This window comes from Patagioenas fasciata, chromosome 39 (genome assembly GCF_037038585.1).
Source record: "Patagioenas fasciata isolate bPatFas1 chromosome 39, bPatFas1.hap1, whole genome shotgun sequence".
Taxonomy (NCBI): domain Eukaryota; kingdom Metazoa; phylum Chordata; class Aves; order Columbiformes; family Columbidae; genus Patagioenas; species Patagioenas fasciata.
The window spans coordinates 520,023-540,058 of NC_092558.1; the positions used below are offsets into that span (position 1 = coordinate 520,023).

The window sequence follows — 20,036 nt, forward strand, 5'->3', positions numbered from 1 at the left end:
TCGCCTGTCCCCCATGTCCCCATATCCCCATGTCCCATGTCCCATGTCCCATGTCCCCATGTCCCCCTGTCCCCATATCCCCATGTCCCATGTCCCCATGTCCCCATATCCCCATCTCCCCATATCTCCCTATCCCCATGTCCAATGTCCCCACGTCCCCATATCCCCATATCCCCCTATCCCCATGTCCCCTGTCCCATGTCCCCATGTCTCATGTCCCATGTCCCCCTATCCCCTGTCCCCATTCCCCCCATGTCCCCCTGTCCCCATGTCCCCCCATATCCCCATGTTCCCATGTCCCCTGTCCCCATGTCCCATATCCCCATGTCATCATATCCCCATGTCCCCTGTCACCTGTCCCCCATGTCCCCATATCCCCATGTCTCATGTCCCCCTGTCCCCCTATCCCCATGTCCCATGTCCCCCGTCCCCATATCCCCATGTCCCATGTCCCCCTGTCCCCATATCCCCATCTCCCCATATCTCCCTATCCCCATGTCCCATGTCCCCACGTCCCCATATCCCCATATCCCCCTATCCCCATGTCCCCTGTCCCCCATGTCCCCTGTCCCCCCTGTCCCATGTCCCCATGTCTCATGTCCCATGTCCCCCTATCCCCTGTGCCCCCATATCCCCATGTCCCATATCCCCATGTCCCATGTCCCCATGTCCCCTGTCCCCATGTCTCATATCCCCATGTCCTCATATCCCCATGTCCCCTGTCGCCTGTCCCCCCTGTCCCCATATCCCCATGTCCCATGTCCCCCTGTCCCCATATCCCCATGTCCCATGTCCCCATGTCCCCCTGTCCCCATATCCCCATGTCCCATGTCCCATGTCCCCATATCCCCATATCCCCATATCCCCATGTCCCATGTCCCCATGTCCCCCTGTCCCCATATCCCCATGTCCCCATGTCCCCCGTCCCCATATCCCCATGTCCCCATGTCCCATGTCCCCATATCCCCATATCCCCATGTCCCCATGTCCCCCTGTCCCATATCCCCATGTCCCCTGTCCCCCCCTGTCCCCTGTCCCCTGTCCCCATACCTCGGGGTGCAGCAGGCAGGTCCTGTGCAGGAACCCCCGCAGGGTGACACAGTCGGGTGTCACCGTCCCGGGCGGGGGGCTCAGCTGGGGGGGGGGGGGGTCACAGTCACACAGAGGGGGCCACCCAGCCCCCCCAAACCCCCCCCCCACATCCAGGGGGGTCCCGCTCGGTGACACCAATTAGGGCCACAACCAAGGGACTGGGACCAGTTTGGGGACCCCCCCCGCCCCCCCCCGCAGTGACCCCATTTTCATGCCCCCCCCACCCCAAAAATGAGGCCACCCTGGTTATTTATATCCACCCACCCTAATTGTGGGGCTCCTGAGGGACCCCTGACCCACATTGAGCACCCGCCAAGGTCACCATGGGGAATGGGGACATGGGGGGACATGGGGGGACATGGGGGATAAGGGGGACACAAGGGGACAAGGGCGACACAGGGGATAAGGGGGATATGGGGGACACGGGGGACATGGGGGGACAAGGTGGGACATGGGGGACATGGGGGGACATGGGGGACATGGGGGACAAGGGGGACAAGGGGGACACGGGGGACAAGGGGGACATGAGGGGACATGGGGGACATGGTGGACAAGGGGGATATGGGGGATATGGGGGACATGGGGGGACATGGGGGACAAGGGGGACAAGGGGGATATGGGGGGACATGGGGGACAAGGGAGACAAGGGGACAAGGGGGACATGGGGGGACATGGGGGACAAGGAGGACAAGGGGGACAAGGGGGATAAGGGGGACATGGGGGGACATGGGGGACAAGGGGGACAAGGGGGATATGGGGGACATGGTGGACAAGGGGGACAAGGGGGATATGGGGGACAAGGGGGACATGAGGGGACATGGGGGACAAGGGGGACATGGGGGGACATGAGGGACATGGGGGGACATGGGGGACAAGGGGGACATGGGGGATATGGAGGGACATGGGGGGACATGGGGGACATGGTGGACAAGGGGGACAAGGGGGATATGGGGGGACATGGGGGACAAGGGGGATAAGGGGGACATGGGGGGACAAGGGGCTATGGGGGACATGGGGGACAAGGGGGACATGGGGGGACATGGGGGACAAGGGGGATAAGGGGGACAAGAAGGACAAGTGAGGGGACAAGGGGGTCCCCAATTGTCACCTGGCAGCTCCAGCGCAGCCGCGCGCGGTCCAGGATTTGGTGGCAGCACCGGCCGGGGGGGGGACACGGGACCCCCGGCAGCTCCTGCACCCCCGGGGCGGCTGGGGACACAGGGGGACATGGGGGGACATGGGGACGTGGGGGGGATACAGGGGGGACATGGGGGGACAGGGGGGTTAGGGACATGGGGGGACATGGGGACATGGGGGGACATGGGGACGTGGGGGGGATACAGGGGGGACATGGGGGGACAGGGGGGTTAGGGACATGGAGGGGACATGGGGACATGGGGGGACATGGGGATGTGGGGGGCACAGGGGGGACATGGGGGGACAGGGGGGTTAGGGACATGGAGGGGACATGGGGACATGGGGGGACATGGGGACATGGGGGGCACAGGGGGGACATGGGGGGACAGGGGGGGTTAGGGACATGGGGGGACATGGGGACATGGGGGGATATGGGGACGTGGGGGGGATACGGGGGGGACATGGGGGGACAGGGGGGGTTAGGGACATGGAGGGGACATGGGGACATTGGGGGACATGGGGATGTGGGGGGGATACGGGGGGGACATGGGGGGACAGGGGGGTTAGGGACATGGAGGGGACATGGGGACATGGGGGGACATGGGGACATGGGGGGCACAGGGGGGACATGGGGGGACAGGGACATGGGGGGGACATGAGGACATGGGGGGACATGGGGACGTGGGGGGGATACGGGGGGGACATGCGGGGACAGGGGGGTTAGGGACATGGAGGGGACATGGGGACATGGGGGGACATGGGGACGTGGGGGGGATACGGGGGGGACATGGGGGACAGGGGGGTTAGGGACATGGAGGGGACATGGGGACATGGGGGGACATGGGGACATGGGGGGCACATGGGGGACATGGGGGGACAGGGACATGGGGGGACATGGGGACATGGGGGGACAGAGGACATGGGGGGACATTGGGGGACAGAGGACATGGGGGGACATTGGGACATGGGGGGGATATGGGGGGGACATGGGGGGAAAAGGGAGATGGGGGGACATGGGGACATGGAGGGGACATGGGGGGGATATGGGGGGGACATGGGGGGACAAGGACATGGGGGGTTAGGGACATGGGGGGGACATGGGGGGACAGGGGACATGGGGGGACATGGGGGGGATATGGGGGGGACATGGGGGGTCAGGGACATGTGGGGACATGGGGGGATAGGGCACATGGGGGGATGTGGGGTTCAGGGACATGGGGGGGACATGAAAGAATATGGGGGGGGGGGTACAGTTGGGACCCCCCAGGAGGGTTTGGGGGGGGTTATGGGTTGGGGGGCTATGGGTTTGGGGTCTATGGGGTTTGGGGGGGCTCTGGGGTCCCTTACCCCCCCGCAGCGCTGTGGCATCGACCCCCCAGCTCAGCTCCCCCGCAGCCGCCACTGCAGGACATTGGGGTTCAGGGGGGTCCCCGTTTGCCCCCCGCATCCCCCCCGTGTCCCCCCACCCACCCGTGACGGTGCAGGGGGGTCCCCGTTTCCCCCCCCGCCCACCCACCCGTGACGGTGCAGGGGAGTCCCCGTTTCCCCCCACCCCCCCGTGTCCCCCCACCCACCCGTGACGGTGCAGGGGGGTCCCCGTTTCCCCCCCGCCCCCCCGCGTCCCCCCACCCACCCGTGACGGTACAGGGGGGTCCCCGTTTCCCCCCCGCCCCCCCGTGTCCCCCACCCACCCGTGACGGTGCAGGGGGGTCCCCGTTTCCCCCCCGCCCCCCCGCGTCCCCCCACCCACCCGTGACGGTACAGGGGGGTCCCCGTTTCCCCCCCCACCCACCCACCCGTGACGGTACAGGGGGGTCCCCGTTTCCCCCCGCCCCCCCGTGTCCCCCCACCCACCCGTGACGGTGCAGGGGGGTCCCCGTTTCCCCCCCGCATCCCCCCCGTGTCCCCCCACCCACCCGTGACGGTGCAGGGGGGTCCCCGTTTCCCCCCCACCCCCCCGTGTCCCCCCACCCACCCGTGACGGTACAGGGGGGTCCCCCTTTCCCCCCCACCCCCCCGTGTCCCCCCACCCACCCGTGACGGTGCAGGGGGTTCCCCGTTTCCCCCCCCGCCCACCCACCCGTGACGGTGCAGGGGGGTCCCCCTTTCCCCCCTGCCCCCCCGTGTCCCCCCACCCACCCGTGACGGTACAGGGGGGTCCCCCTTTCCACCCCACACCCCCGTGTCCCCCCACCCACCCGTGACGGTGCAGGGGGGTCCCCGTTTCCCCCCCCGCCCACCCACCCGTGACGGTACAGGGGGGTCCCCGTTTCCCCCCCCGCCCACCCACCCGTGACGGTGCAGGGGGGTCCCCGTTTCCCCCCCCGCCCACCCACCCGTGACGGTGCAGGGGGGTCCCCGTTTCCCCCCCCGCCCACCCACCCGTGACGGTGCAGGGGGGTCCCCGTTTCCCCCCCCACCCACCCACCCGTGACGGTGCAGGGGGGTCCCCCTTTCCCCCCCGCCCCCCCGTGTCCCCCCACCCACCCGTGACGGTACAGGGGGGTCCCCGTTTCCCCCCACCCCCCGTGTCCCCCCACCCACCCGTGACGGTACAGGGGGGTCCCCCTTTCCACCCCACACCCCCGTGTCCCCCCACCCACCCGTGACGGTGCAGGGGGGTCCCCGTTTCCCCCCCGCATCCCCCCCGTGTCCCCCCACCCACCCGTGACGGTGCAGGGGGGTCCCCGTTTCCCCCCGCCCCCCGTGTCCCCCCACCCACCCGTGACGGTACAGGGGGGTCCCCCTTTCCCCCCCGCCCCCCCGTGTCCCCCCACCCACCCGTGACGGTGCAGGGGGGTCCCCATTTCCCCCCGCGCCCCCCCACCCGTGACGGTGCAGGGGGGTCCCCCTTTCCACCCCACACCCCCGTGTCCCCCCACCCACCCGTGACGGTACAGGGGGGTCCCCGTTTCCCCCCGCCCCCCGTGTCCCCCCACCCACCCGTGACGGTGCAGGGGGGTCCCCCTTTCCCCCTCGCCCCCCCGCGTCCCTCCACCCACCCGTGACGGTACAGGGGGGTCCCCGTTTCCCCCCCGCCCCCCGTGTCCCCCCACCCACCCGTGACGGTGCAGGGGGGTCCCCGTTTCCCCCCGCCCCCCGTGTCCCCCCACCCACCCGTGACGGTACAGGGGGGTCCCCCTTTCCACCCCACCCCCCCGCGTCCCCCCACCCACCCGTGACGGTGCAGCGGGGCCGCCCCGCGCCCCCCGCGTCCCCCGTGGCCACCACGGCCACCAGCAGCGCCCCCCGGCTGGGCCGCCCGGTGCTGGGGGGGGGCAGCCCCAGGAGGAGCCGCTCCAGCACCTGCGGGGGGAACCGGCGCGTTGGGGGGGACCCCCCGGGACCCCCAATCCCCACAGGGACCCCCGGGACCCCCCAATCCTCACAGGGACCCCCGGGACCCCCCCAGGACCCCCAATCCTCACAGGGACCCCTGAGACCCCAGGACCCCCCCAGGACCCCCCAATCTTCACAGGGACCCCTGAGACCCCAGGACCCCCCCAGGACCCCCCAATCCTCACAGGGACCCCTGAGACCCCAGGACCCCCCCGGGAGCCCCCAATCCTCACAGGGACCCCTGAGACCCCTGGACCCCCCAATCCTCACAGGGACCCCCAGGACCCCCCAATCCCCCCCATGGACCCCTGAGACCCCCAGAACCCCCCAATCCTCCTCAGGAACCCCTGAGCCCCCCAAATCCTCTTTAGGGACCCCAGGACCCCCCCAATTCTGCTCCGGGACCCCCCAATCCTCCCCAGGACCCCCTGAGACCCCCAGAACCCCCCAATCCTCCTCAGGAACCCCTGAGCCCCCCAAATCCTCTTTAGGGACCCCAGGACCCCCCCAATTCTGCTCCGGGACCCCCAGGACCCCCCAATCCTCCCCAGGACCCCCTGAGACCCCCAGAACCCCCCAATCCTCCTCAGGAACCCCTGAGCCCCCCAAATCCTCTTTAGGGACCCCAGGACCCCCCCAATTCTGCTCCGGGACCCCCCAATCCTCCCCAGGACCCCCTGAGACCCCCAGAACCCCCCAATCCTCCTCAGGGAACCCTGAGGCCCCCCAGCCCCCTCCCAGGACCCCCCCATCACTCCAAGAGCCCCCTGACCCATCAGAACCCCCCCCAAATCTCCCCAGGGACCCCTGACCCCCCAGGACCCCCCCAAATCCCCGGTGAGGGCCCCTGACCCCCCGCACGGCCTCTTCCGCCATTGCCCCTTTTCCCGCCAGCGCCCCCTGGCGGCGCGGAGGAAGCGGGGGGGGCGGCAGAGACCCCGGGAAGAGCCGGTCGCCATGGAAACGGGCGGGAAGGGAAGAGCCGGAGAGACCGCCCCTCCCTCCGCATAGAGCTCCCCTAGGACCCCCCAATCCTGCCCAGGGACTCCTGAGACCTCAGGACCCCCCCTGGACCCCCCAATCCTGCCCAGGGACCCCTGAGACCCCCTAGACCCCCCAATCTTCTCCAGGGACCCCTGAGTCCCCCTAGACCCCCCAGGACCCCCCAATCTTCTCCAGGGACCCCTGAGTCCCCCTGGACCTCCCAGGTTCCCCCACTCTCCCCAGGGACCCCTGAGTCCCCCTGGACCCCCCAGGACCCCCCAATCTTCTCCAGGGACCCCTGAGACCCCCTAGACCCCCCAGGACTTCCCAATCCTCCCCAGGGTCCCCTGAGTCCCCCTGGACCCCCCAGGTTCCCCCACTCTCCCCAGGGACCCCTGAGACCCCCTAGACCCCCCAGGACTTCCCAATCCTCCCCGGGGCCCCCTGAGCACCCCAGGACCCCCCAATCCTCCCCAGCGACCCCTGAGGTCCCCCAATCCTCGCCAGGGCCCCCTGAGCACCCCAGGACCCCCCAATCCTCCCCAGGGACCCCTTAGCCCCCCATTGGTGGGGAGAAACTCCCCCCCCCCCACGTTGCCATGGCGACGCGAGCCGTGCCGTAGCAACCACCCCTCCCTCCGCGCACAGCTCTAGGGAGGGGGCGTTGCCATGGCGACGGGGGGCGGAGCCGTAGCCACCGCCCCTCCCTCCGCGCCCAGCCCTGGGGGGGGGCGTTGCCACGGCAACGTGGGCGGAGTCTCCTCCAGGCCCCGCCCCACGCCCCGCCCACCGGCGCGCCGGCGCGAATGCGATGAGCGGGCGCGGGTTCAGGCGGCTCCGCCGCAGCGCGCAGGTAGGAGCGGGACACGGGGACACGGCGACACGGGGGGGGACACGGCGACACGGGGGGGGGACACGGCGACACGGGGGGGGGGACACACGGACACGCACCCCGCCACGGCCCCCCCGCCCGGCCCCGCACCGCGTCCCCCCCGCCGCCGCGTCCCCGCACCCCCCGCTACTGCGGCAGCCGCTCCGCGCCGGGTCCCCCCCATCCCGGGTGGTCTTGTGTCCCCCCCCAGTGTCGCGTTGTGTCCCCCCCCCCCCCGGGTCGTGTTGTCCCCGCTTTGTCCCCCAGCGTTGTCCCCAACCCCCTCCCGGCGCGGGGGGGGCCGGGGGGGTCCGGCCGTTGATCCGGCACTAAGAGCATTAAAGTGCGGTTCGGGGGGGGGGGACACCGGGGGGGGACACGGGGGGATGGTGGGGGGGGTCGGGGGTCCGTGGGAAGGGAGACGGGGGGGGCTTGGGGGGGTCTGGGGGGGTCCTGCATGGATTGGGGGGGTCACTCTGCATTGGGGGGGTCACTTTGCATTGGGGGGGGTCACTTTGCATTGGGGGTGTCCCACAGAACTTGGGGGGGGTCTCTCTGTATTGGGGGGGGTCCCGCAGAGCTTGAGGGGGGGGTCACTTTGCATTGGGGGGGGTCCCGCAGAACCCGGGGGGGGTCACTTTGCATTGGGGGGGGTCCCGCAGAACTCGGGGGGGGTCACTTTGCATTGGGGTGGTCCCGCAGAACTTGGGGGGGGTCACTTTGCATTGGGGGGGGTCCCGCAGAACTTGGGGGGGGGTCACTTTGCATTGGGGGGGGTCCCGCAGAACTTGGGGGGGGTCACTTTGCATTGGGGGGGGGTCCCGCAGAACTTGGGGGGGGGTCACTTTGCATTGGGGGGGGTCCCGCAGAACTCGGGGGGGGGGTCACTTTGCATTGGGGGGGGTCCCGCAGAACTTGGGGGGGGGGGTCACTTTGCATTGGGGGGGGTCCCGCAGAACTTGGGGGGGGGGGTCACTTTGCCTTGGGGGGGGTCCCACAGAACTCGGGGGGGGGTCACTTTGCATTGGGGGGGGTCCCGCAGAACTTGGGGGGGGGGTCACTTTGCATGGGGGGGGGTCCCACAGAACTTGGGGGGGGGTCACTTTGCATTGGGGGGGGTCCCGCAGAACTTGGGGGAGGGGTCACTTTGCATTGGGGGGGGTCCCGCAGAACTTGGGGGGGGGGTCACTTTGCATTGGGGGGGGTCCCGCAGAACTTGGGGGGGGTCACTTTGCATTGGGGGGGGTCCCGCAGAACTTGGGGGGGGGTCACTTTGCATTGGGGGGGTCCCGCAGAACTTGGGGGGGGGGGGTCACTTTGCATTGGGGGGGGTCCCGTAGAACTTGGGGGGGGGGTCACTTTGCATTGGGGGGGGTCCCGCAGAACTTGGGGGGGGTCACTTTGCATTGGGGGGGTCCCACAGAACTTGGGGGGGGGGGGTCACTTTGCATTGGGGGGGGTCCCACAGAACTTGGGGGGGGTCACTTTGCATTGGGGGGGTCCCACAGAACTTGGGGGGGGTCACTTTGCATTGGGGGGGTCCCGCAGAACTCGGGGGGGGGTCACTTTGCATTGGGGGGGGTCCCGCAGAACTTGGGGGGGGGGGTCACTTTGCATTGGGGGGGGTCCCGCAGAACTTGGGGGGGGGGTCACTTTGCATTGGGGGGGGTCCCGCAGAACTTGGGGGGGGGGTCACTTTGCATTGGGGGGGGTCCCGCAGAACTTGGGGGGGGTCACTTTGCATTGGGGGGGGTCCCGTAGAACTTGGGGGGGGGGTCACTTTGCATTGGGGGGGGTCCCACAGAACTTGGGAGGGGGTCACTTTGCATTGGGGGGGGTCCCGCAGAACGTGGGGGGGGTCACTTTGCATTGGGGGGGGTCCCACAGAACTTGGGAGGGGGTCACTTTGCATTGGGGGGGGTCCCACAGAACTTGGGGGGGGGTCACTTTGCATTGGGGGGGGTCCCGCAGAACTCGAGGGGGGGTCACTTTGCATTGGGGGGGGTCCCGCAGAACGTGGGGGGGGTCATTTTGCATTGGGGGGGGTCCCGCAGAACTCGGGGGGGGTCACTTTGAATTGGGGAGGGGGGGCTGCCACACCCGCCCCGCCCCGTGTGTGACCCCCCCCCCATGGCAGGCCCCCCCCGCACAGTGACGGCCCCCCCATGTTGTCCCCCCCCCCGTACGAGGCCCTGGATCTGCCGCGCCCGTTGGGCGATGGGCGCTGGGCCGGGGGGGGCGCGGAGGAGGAGGAGGAAGAGGAGGAGGGGGGGGGCGATGAAGGCAGCTCCGCCCGGCGCTTCGAGCGCTCCCGCATCAGAGCGCTGGCCGGTACGGGGGGGGCACCCCGAAATGGGGGGGGGGGGGCGGAAAATGGGGGGGGGGTGTCCCGAAAAATGGGGGGGGTAAGTCCCGAAAAATGGGGGGGGAGGTCCCGAAAAATGGGGGAAAATGGGGGGGGGAAGTCCCGAAAAATGGGGGGGAAAAGTCCCGAAAAATGGGGGGAAAATTGGGGGGGGGAGGTCCCGAAAAATGGGGGGAAAATAGGGGGGGGAGTTCCGAAAAATGGGGGGGGAGGTCCCGAAAAATGGGGGGAAAATGGGGGGGGGAGGTCCCGAAAAATGGGGGGAAATGGGGGGGGGGTCCCGAAAAATGGGGGGGAAAAGTCCCGAAAAATGGGGGGGAAATGGGGGGGGAAAGTTCCGAAAAATGGGGGGAAATGGGGGGGGGAGGTCCCGAAAAATGGGGGGGAAAAGTCCCGAAAAATGGGGGAAAATGGGGGGGGAGGTCCCGAAAAATGGGGGGGGAAGACCCGAAAAATGGGGGGAAAATGGGGGGGAGGTCCCGAAAAATGGGGGGAAAATAGGGGGGGGAGTTCCGAAAAATGGGGGGGGAGGTCCCGAAAAATGGGGGGGAAATGGGGGGGGAAGACCCGAAAAATGGGGGGGAAATGGGGGGGGGAGGTCCCGAAAAATGGGGGGGAAAAGTCCCGAAAAATGGGGGGAAATGGGGGGGGAGGTGCCGAAAAATGGGGGGGGGGAAGTCCCGAAAAATGGGGGGGAAATGGGGGGGGAGGTCCCGAAAAATGGGGGGAAATGGGGGGGGGAGGTCCCGAAAAATGGGGGGGAAAAGTCCCGAAAAATGGGGGGGAAATGGGGGGGGGAGGTCCCGAAAAATGGGGGGAAATGGGGGGGGGGTCCCGAAAAATGGGGGGGAAAAGTCCCGAAAAATGGGGGGGAAATGGGGGGGGGAGGTCCCGAAAAATGGGGGGGGAAAGTCCCGAAAAATGGGGGGAAAATGGGGGGGGAAGTCCCGAAAAATGGGGGGGGGGAAGACCCGAAAAATGGGGGGAAAAGTCCCGAAAAATGGGGGGAAAATGGGGGGGGGAGGTCCCGAAAAATGGGGGGGAAAAGTCCCGAAAAATGGGGGGAAAATGGGGGGGGAAGTCCCGAAAAATGGGGGGGGGGAAGACCCGAAAAATGGGGGGAAAAGTCCCGAAAAATGGGGGGAAAATGGGGGGGGGAGGTCCCGAAAAATGGGGGGAAAATTGGGGGGGAAAGTTCCGAAAAATGGGGGGAAATGGGGGGGGAGGTCCCGAAAAATGGGGAGAAATGGGGGGGGGAGGTCCCGAAAAATGGGGGGAAAATGGGGGGGGGAGGTCCCGAAAAATGGGGGGAAAATGGGGGGGGGTCCCGAAAAATGGGGGGGAAAATGGGGGGGGGAGGTCCCGAAAAATGGGGGGAAAATGGGGGGGGGGAGGTCCCGAAAAATGGGGGGAAAATGGGGGGGGGTCCCGAAAAATGGGGGGGAAAAGTCCCGAAAAATGGGGGGGAAATGGGGGGGGGAGGTCCCGAAAAATGGGGGGAAAATGGGGGGGGGTCCCGAAAAATGGGGGGGAAAAGTCCCGAAAAATGGGGGGAAAATGGGGGGGGGGGTCCCGAAAAATGGGGGGAAAATGGGGGGGGGAGGTCCCGAAAAATGGGGGGAAATGGGGGGGGGAGGTCCCGAAAAATGGGGGGGGAAAGTCCCGAAAAATGGGGGGAAAATGGGGGGGGAGGTCCCGAAAAATGGGGGGAAAAGTCCCGAAAAATGGGGGGAAAATGGGGGGGGGGGGGTGTCCCGAAAAATGGGGGGAGAAAGTCCCGAAAAATGGGGGGAAAATGGGGGGGGGAGGTCCCGAAAAATGGGGGGAAAATGGGGGGGGGAGGTCCCGAAAAATGGGGGGGAAAATGGGGGGGGGAGGTCCCGAAAAATGGGGGGAAATGGGGGGGGTGGTCCCGAAAAATGGGGGGGAAAAGTCCCGAAAAATGGGGGGGAAATGGGGGGGGGACGTCCCGAAAAATGGGGGGAAAATGGGGGGGGGAGGTCCCGAAAAATGGGGGGGGAAAGTCCCGAAAAATGGGGGGGGGAGGTCCCGAAAAATGGGGGGGAAAAGTCCCGAAAAATGGGGGGGAAATGGGGGGGGGGAAGTCCCGAAAAATGGGGGGAAAATGGGGGGGGGGAGGTCCCGAAAAATGGGGGGGGGAGGTCCCGAAAAATGGGGGGAAATGGGGGGGGGGAGGTCCCGAAAAATGGGGGGAAAATGGGGGGGGGAAAGTCCCGAAAAATGGGGGGAAAATGGGGGGGGAGGTCCCGAAAAATGGGGGGAAAATGGGGGGGGGAAGTCCCGAAAAATGGGGGGAAAATGGGGGGGGAGGTCCCGAAAAATGGGGGGAAAATGGGGGGGAAAAGTCCCGAAAAATGGGGGGAAAATGGGGGGGGAGGTCCCGAAAAATGGGGGGAAAATGGGGGGGGAGGTCCCGAAAAATGGGGGGGAAAAGTCCCGAAAAATGGGGGGAAATGGGGGGGGGAGGTCCCGAAAAATGGGGGGGAAAAGTCCCGAAAAATGGGGGGGAAATGGGGGGGGGGAAGTCCCGAAAAATGGGGGGAAAATGGGGGGGGGGAGGTCCCGAAAAATGGGGGGGGGAGGTCCCGAAAAATGGGGGGAAATGGGGGGGGGGAGGTCCCGAAAAATGGGGGGAAAATGGGGGGGGGAAGTCCCGAAAAATGGGGGGAAAATGGGGGGGGAGGTCCCGAAAAATGGGGGGGAAATGGGGGGGGAGGTCCCGAAAAATGGGGGGAAAATGGGGTTAGGGTTAGGGTTAGGGTTGGGGGGGGGTCTTTGGGGGGTGTATTAGGGGGTCTATTTGGGGGGGTGCATTAGAAGGGGTCTTTGGGGGGGGTTTTTGGGGGTGTATTAGGGGGGTCTATGGGGGGGTGCACTAGGGGGGGTCCTTGGGGGGGGTCTCTGGGGGGTGTATTAGGGGGGTCTATGGGGGGTGTATTGGGGGGTCTATGGGGGGTGTATTGGGGGGGTCTATGGGGGGTGCATTGGGGGGGGTCTATTTGGGGGGATCTCGGGGGGGTGTGTTAGGGGGGGTCTATGGGGGGTGTATTAGGGGGTTCTATGGGGGGGGTCCTTGGGGGCTTCTCTGGGGGGTGTATTTGGGGGGTCTCTGGGGGGGTGCATTGGGGGAGTCTCATGGGGGGGGGTCTCTGTGGGGGTATTTGGGGGGTCTTTGGAGGGGTCTCTATGGGGGGGTGCATTAGGGGGGGTCCTTGGGGGGGGGTCTCTGGGGGGTGTATTAGGGGGGCCTATGGGGGGCGTATTAGGGGGGGATCCCGGGGGGGGTCTTGGGGGGGTCTCTGGGGGGGATGGGGTCGGGGGGGGTCCCCCACGTGACTCCACCCCCCCCCCCCCCCCCCACAGACGAGCGCGAGGCGGTGCAGAAGAAAACGTTCACCAAGTGGGTGAACTCGCACCTGGCGGGGGGGCCCTGGCGCCTGGGGGACCTGTACAGCGACCTGCGCGACGGGCGCCTGCTGCTGCGCCTGCTGGAGGAGCTGTCCGGGGAGACCCTGGTGAGCTTCCCCGCCCTGGGGAGACCCCCACGGGACCCCCGCGGCATGGGGGACCCCGCATGGGAACCCACAACATACAGGGACCCCCCAAAAATGGGCGCCTAAACGGGCATCCAAACAGGCACTCAGTTGGACACCCAAATGGGACCCCCAGGGTGGGGTGGCTGCTGCGGCGCCTGCTGGAGGAGGTGGTGGGGGAGACCCCGGGGAGCGGGACCCCCCCAAACCCCCCATGGGGACCCCCAGGATACAAACCCTGGGGAGTGGGGACCCCCCCGGCATGGGGACCCCCCCGTGGGAGCCCACAACGTACAGGGACCCCCCAAAAATGGGCGTTCAAACGGGCACCCAAGCAGGCACCCAAATAGGCACCCAAATGGGACCCCCAGGGCCAGGTGGCTGCTGCAGGTGCTGTGGGGGAGACCCTGGGGAGTGGGGACCCCCTATGATCCCCCCCAAACCCCCATGGGAACCCCCAGGATACAGACCCTGGGAAGTGCGGACCCCCCCCAGCATGGGGACCCCCCCATGGGACCCCCCGAGATACAGGGACCCCAAAAATGGGCACCCAAATGGGACCCCCAGGGCCAGGCGGCTGCTGCAGGTGCTATGGGGGAGACCCTGGGGAGTGGGGACCCCCTATGATCCCCCCCAAACCCCCATGGGAACCCCCAGGATACAGACCCTGGGGAGTGGGGACCCCCCCCAGCATGGGGACCCCCCCATGGGACCCCCCCGAGATACAGGGACCCCAAAAATGGGCACCCAAATGGGACCCCCAGGGCCAGGCGGCTGTTGCAGGTGCTATGGGGGAGACCCTGGGGAGTGGGGACCCCCTATGATCCCCCCCAAACCCCCATGGGAACCCCCAGGATACAGACCCTGGGGAGTGGGGACCCCCCCGGGACCCCCCCAGCATGGGGACCCCTGGGACCCCCAAACCCAGAACCCCCTTCCCCTGACCCCCCCCGACCCCCCATTCCCTGGGACCCCCAGACCCCCCTTCCCCAGCACCTCAATACCTGGGTGACCCCCCCCATGACCCCCAAACCCCCCAAAACCCCCTTCATGGGACCCCCAGGACCCCCAAGCTCCCTCCCTGAGACCCCCAGACCCCCCATATCCCCATGGGGGGTCCCCAACCGTGTCCCCCCCACCCCAAGGGCCGGATGCGCATCCACTGCTTAGAGAACACAGAGCAAGCGCTGCAGCTCCTGCACCCCAAAGCCCCCAAAACCCCCCAAACCAGCACCCCCAGACCCCCCCAAACTCCCCAGACCCCCTCAAACCACCTCAATGGGACCCCCAGACCCCCCAAATCCCCATGGGGGGTCCCCAACCGTGTCCCCCCCATTCCAAGAGCTGAATGCGCATCCACTGCCTGGAGAACGTGGAGCAAGCGCTGCAGCTCCTGCACCCCAAACCCCATCTCTGGGACCCCCAAAACCCCCCAAGCCCCCTTCATGGGACCCCCAGGACCCCCAAACTCCCTCCCTGAGACCCCCAGACCCCCCAAATCCCCATGGGGGGTCCCCAACCGTGTCCCCCCCATTCCAAGAGCTGAATGCGCATCCACTGCCTGGAGAACGTGGAGCAAGCGCTGCAGCTCCTGCACCCCAAACCCCATCTCTGGGACTCCCAGGACCCCCAAAACCCCCCAAACCCCCTCCCTGAGACCCCCAAGAACCCCAAAATCCCTCCTTGGGACCCCCAGGCCCCATGGGGGGGTCCCCAACCGTGTCCCCCCCCAACCCAAGGGCCAGATGCGCATCCACTGCTTAGAGAACACAGAGCAAGCGCTGCAGCTCCTGCACCCCAAAGCCCCCAAAACCCCCCAAACCAGCACCCCCAGACCCCCCAAACTCCCCAGACCCCCTCAAACCACCTCAATGGGACCCCCAGACCCCCCAAATCCCCATGGGGGGTCCCCAATCGTGTCCCCCCCATTCCAAGAGCTGAACGCGCATCCACTGCCTGGAGAACGTGGAGCAGGCGCTGCAGCTCCTGCACCCCAAACCCCATCTCTGGGACCCCCAAAACCCCCCAAGCCCCCTTCATGGGACCCCCAGGACCCCCAAGCTCCCTCCCTGAGACCCCCAGACCCCCCATATCCCCATGGGGGGTCCCCAATCGTGTCGCCCCCATTCCAAGAGCTGAATGCGCATCCACTGCCTGGAGAACGTGGAGCAAGCGCTGCAGCTCCTGCACCCCAAACCCCATCTCTGGGACCCCCAAAACCCCCCAAGCCCCCTTCATGGGACCCCCAGGACCCCCAAACTCCCTCCCTGAGACCCCCAGACCCCCCAAATCCCCATGGGGGGTCCCCAATCGTGTCCCCCCCATTCCAAGAGCTGAACGCGCATCCACTGCCTGGAGAACGTGGAGCAGGCACTGCAGCTCCTGCACCCCAAACCCCATCTCTGGGACCCCCGGGACCCCCAAAAACCCCAAAACCCCTCACCCCCAGACCCCATGGGGGGTTCCCTGATCGTGTCCCCCCCCAGCCCAAGCCCAGCAAGGGCCGGATGCGCATCCACTGCCTGGAGAACGTGGAGCAGGCGCTGCGGTTCCTGCGGGAGCAGCGCGTGCACCTGGAGAACGTGGGGTCCCACGACATCGTGGACGGGAACCCCCGCCTCACGCTGGGGCTGCTCTGGACCATCATCCTGCGCTTCCAGGTGGGTGCTGGGGGGGTCCCGGGGGTGCCATGGGGGTCTTGAACCAACCATGGGGGTCTTGAACCAACCACGGGGGTCTTGAACCAACCATGGGGGAATTGAACCAACCATGGGGGTCTTGAACCAACCACGGGGGTCTTGAACCAACCACGGGGGTCTCGAACCAACCATGGGGGTCTTGAACCAACCACGGGGGTCTCGAACCAACCATGGGGGTCTCGAACCAACCCTGGGGGTCTTGAACCAACCATGAGGGTCTTGAACCAACCATGGGGGTCTCGAACCAACCACGGGGGTCTTGAACCAACCATGGGGGTCTTGAACCAACCATGAGGGTCTTGAACCAACCTTGGGGGTCTCGAACCAACCACTGGGGTCTTGAACCAACCATGGGGGTCTCAAACCAATCCTGGGGGTCTCGAACCAACCACGAGGGTCTCGAACCAATCCTGGGGGTCTCGAACCAATCCTGGGGGTCTCGAACCAACCCTGGGGGAATTGAACCAACCACGGGGGTCTTGAACCAACCACGGGGGTCTCAAACCAACCCTGGGGGTCTCAAACCAACCACGGGGATCTGGAACCAACCACGGGGGTCTTGAACCAACCACGGGGATCTTGAACCAACCATGGGGTTCTTGAACCAACCATGGGGATCTTGAACCAACCATGGGGATCTTGAACCAACCACGGGGATCTTGAACCAACCATGGGGTTCTTGAACCAACCATGGGGTTCTTGAACCAACCATGGGGATCTTGAACCAACCCTGGGGGTCTCGAACCAACCATGGGGGTCTTGAACCAACCATGGGGGTCTCGAACCAACCATGGGGTTCTTGAACCAACCATGGGGATCTTGAACCAACCATGGGGGTCTTGAACCAACCATGGGGGTCTCGAACCAACCATGGGGGAATTGAACCAACCCTGGGGGTCTCGAACCAACCATGGGGGTCTCGAACCAACCATGGGGGTCTTGAACCAATCCTGGGGGTCTCGAACCAACCCTGGGGGTCTTGAACCAACCACGGGGATCTTGAACCAACCATGGGGGAATTGAACCAACCCTGGGGGTCTCAAACCAACCATGGGGATCTTGAACCAACCACAGGGGTCTCGAACCAACCTTGGGGGAATTGAACCAACCATGGGGGTCTTGAACCAACCATGGGGGTCTCGAACCAACCATGGGGGTCTTGAACCAACCATGGGGGTCTCGAACCAACCATGGGGGTCTTGAAATAATCCTGGGGGTCTCGAACCAACCACGGGGGTCTTGAACCAATCCTGGGGGTCTCGAACCAACCCTGGGGGTCTCAAACCAACCATGGGGGTCTTGAACCAACCCTGGGGGTCTCAAACCAACCATGGGGGTCTTGAACCAACCACAGGTGTCTTGAACCAACCACGGGGGTCTTGAACGAATCCTGGGGGTCTCGAACCAACTCTGGGGGTCTCAAACCAACCATGGGGGTCTTGAACCAACCCTGGGGGTCTCAAACCAACCCTGGGGGTCTTGAACCAGCCATGGGCGTCTCGAACCAACCTTGGGGGAATTGAACCAACCATGGGGTTCTTGAACCAATCCTGGGGGTCTTGAACCAACCATGGGGGTCTCAAACCAACCCTGGGGTTCTTGAACCAACCCTGGGGATCTTGAACCAACCATGGGGTCCTTGAACCAACCATGGGGTTCTTGAACCAACCATGGGGGTCTTGAACCAACCCTGGGGGCCTCGAACCAACCCTGGGGGCCTCGAACCAACCCTGGGGGTCTCAAACCAACTACGGGGATCTTGAACCAACCACGGGGATCTTGAACCAACCCTGGGGGTCTCGAACCAACCATGGGGGTCTTGAACCAACCCCAATGATTTTGCCCCGACCCTGAGCGTTTCCCTCCCCCGGGGGGTGTTGGGGACCCCCCCTCACCCCAATTTCGTGCCCCCCCCCAGATCCAGGACATCAGCGTGGAGAGCGAGGACAGCAAGGAGAGGAAATCGGCCAAGGACGCGCTGCTGCTCTGGTGCCAGATGAAGACGGCGGGGTGAGATTTGGGGGGGTCCGGGGGGGTTTTGGGGTGCTGGGGGGTCCTGGGTGGTCTTGGGGTCCCGGGGGAGTTTGGGGGTCCTGGGGGGTTTGGGGGGTCCTGGGGGTTTGGGGGGTCCTGGGTGGTCTTGGGGTCCCAGGGGGTCTTGGGGTCCTGTGGGGTTTTGGGGGTCCTGGGTGGTCTTGGGGTCCCGGGGGGGTTTGGGGGTCCTGGGGGGTTTGGGGGTTTCTGGGGGTTTTGGGGGTCCTGGGTGGTCTTGGGGGGTCCTGGGGGTTTGGGGGTCCTGGGGGGTTTGGGGGGTCCTGGGGGTTTTGGGGGTCCTGGGGGGTTTGGGGGGTCCTGGGGGTTTGGGGGGTCCTGGGTGGTCTTGGGGTCCCATGGGGGTTTGGGGGTCCTGGGGGGTTTGGGGGGTCCTGGGGGTCCCGGGGGTTTTGGGGGTCCTGGGTGGTCTTGGGGTCCCATGGGGGTTTGGGGGTCCTGTGAGGTTTGGGGGGTCCTGGGGGTTTGGGGGTTTTGGGGGTCCTGGGTGGTCTTGGGGTCCCAGGGGGGTTTGGGGGTCCTGGGGGGTTTGGGGGTTTCTGGGGGTTTTGGGGGTCCTGGGTGGTCTTGGGGTCCCAGGGGGGTTTGGGGGTCCTGTGGGGTTTGGGGGGTCCTGGGGGTTTGGGGGTTTTGGGGGTCCTGGGTGGTCTTGGGGTCCCAGGGGGTTTGGGGGTCCTGGGGGTTTGGGGGATCCTGGGGGTTTGGGGGTTTTGGGGGTCCTGGGTGGTCTTGGGGTCCCAGGGGGGTTTGGGGGTCCTGGGGGTTTTGGGGGTCCTGGGGGTTTTGGGGGTCCTGGGTGGTCTTGGGGTCCCAGGGGGGTTTGGGGGTCCTGGGGGTTTAGGGGTTTCTGGGGGTTTTGGGGGTCCTGGGTGGTCTTGGGGTCCCGGGGGGGTTTGGGGGTCCTGGGGGGTTTGGGAGTCCTGGGTGGTCTTGGGGTCCCAGGGGGGTTTGGGGGTCCTGGGGGGTTTGGGGGTTTCTGGGGGTTTTGGGGGTCCTGGGTGGTCTTGGGGTCCCAGGGGGGTTTGGGGGTCCTGTGGGGTTTGGGGGGTCCTGGGGGTTTTGGGGGTCCTGGGTGGTCTTGGGGTCCCGGGGGGGTTTGGGGGTCCTGGGGGGTTTGGGGGGTCCTGGGGGTTTGGGGGTCCTGGGTGGTCTTGGGGTCCCGGGGGGGTTTGGGGGTCCTGGGGGGTTTGGGGATCCTGGGGGTTTGGGGGTCCTGGGTGGTCTTGGGGTCCCAGGGGGGTTTGGGAGTCCTGTTGGGTTTGGGGGGTCCTGGGGGTTTGGGGGGTCCTGGGTGGTCTTGGGGTCCCGGGGGGGTTTGGGGGTCCTGGGGGTTTGGGGGGTCCTGGGTGGTCTTGGGGTCCCAGGGGGGTTTGGGGGTCCTGTGGGGTTTGGGGGGTCCTGGGGGTTTGGGGATTTTGGGGGTCCTGGGTGGTCTTGGGGTCCCATGGGGGTTTGGGGGTCCTGGGGGTTTGGGGGTTTCTGGGGGTTTTGGGGGTCCTGGGTGGTCTTGGGGTCCCGGGGGGGTTTGGGGGTCCTGGGGGGTTTGGGGGTCCTGGGGGTTTGGGGGTTTTGGGGGTCCTGGGTGGTCTTGGGGTCCCAGGGGGGTTTGGGGGTCCTGGGGGTTTGGGGGTTCCTGGGGGTTTGGGGCTCTCTGGGGGTCATGGGGGGTTTGGGGGGTCTGGGGTTCATGGGGTTTGGGGGGTCATGGGGGTCCTGAGGGGTTTGGGGGTCCCAGGGGGGTTTGGGGGACCCAGGGGTGTTTGGGGTTTAGGGGGGTTTGGGGGATCTTGGGGGGTTTTGGGGGTCCTGAAGATTTGGGGGTGTCCATGGGGTTTGGGGTCCTGGGGGTTTGGGGTACCAGGAGGGCTTGGGGTTCAGGGGGGTTTGGGGGTCATGGGGGTCCTGAGGGGTTTGGGGGTCCCGGGGGGTTTGGGGGGTCATGG

General features: G+C 66.6%; 1 protein-coding gene across 1 annotated transcript in view; it reads left to right on the plus strand.

Annotated features, from left to right (window-relative positions):
* Positions 1–7,334: 7,334 nt before the first annotated feature.
* Positions 7,335–20,036, plus strand: part of SPTBN2 (spectrin beta, non-erythrocytic 2) — an 85,462-nt gene continuing 72,760 nt past the window's right edge. Inside the window, exons 1-5 of the mRNA XM_071801570.1 lie at positions 7,335–7,405; positions 9,561–9,754; positions 13,173–13,324; positions 15,829–16,002; positions 17,960–18,051. Coding sequence (XP_071657671.1) covers positions 9,589–9,754; positions 13,173–13,324; positions 15,829–16,002; positions 17,960–18,051 — 584 coding nt within the window. The 5' untranslated portion in view covers positions 7,335–7,405; positions 9,561–9,588. The remainder of the gene's footprint in view (positions 7,406–9,560; positions 9,755–13,172; positions 13,325–15,828; positions 16,003–17,959; positions 18,052–20,036) is intronic.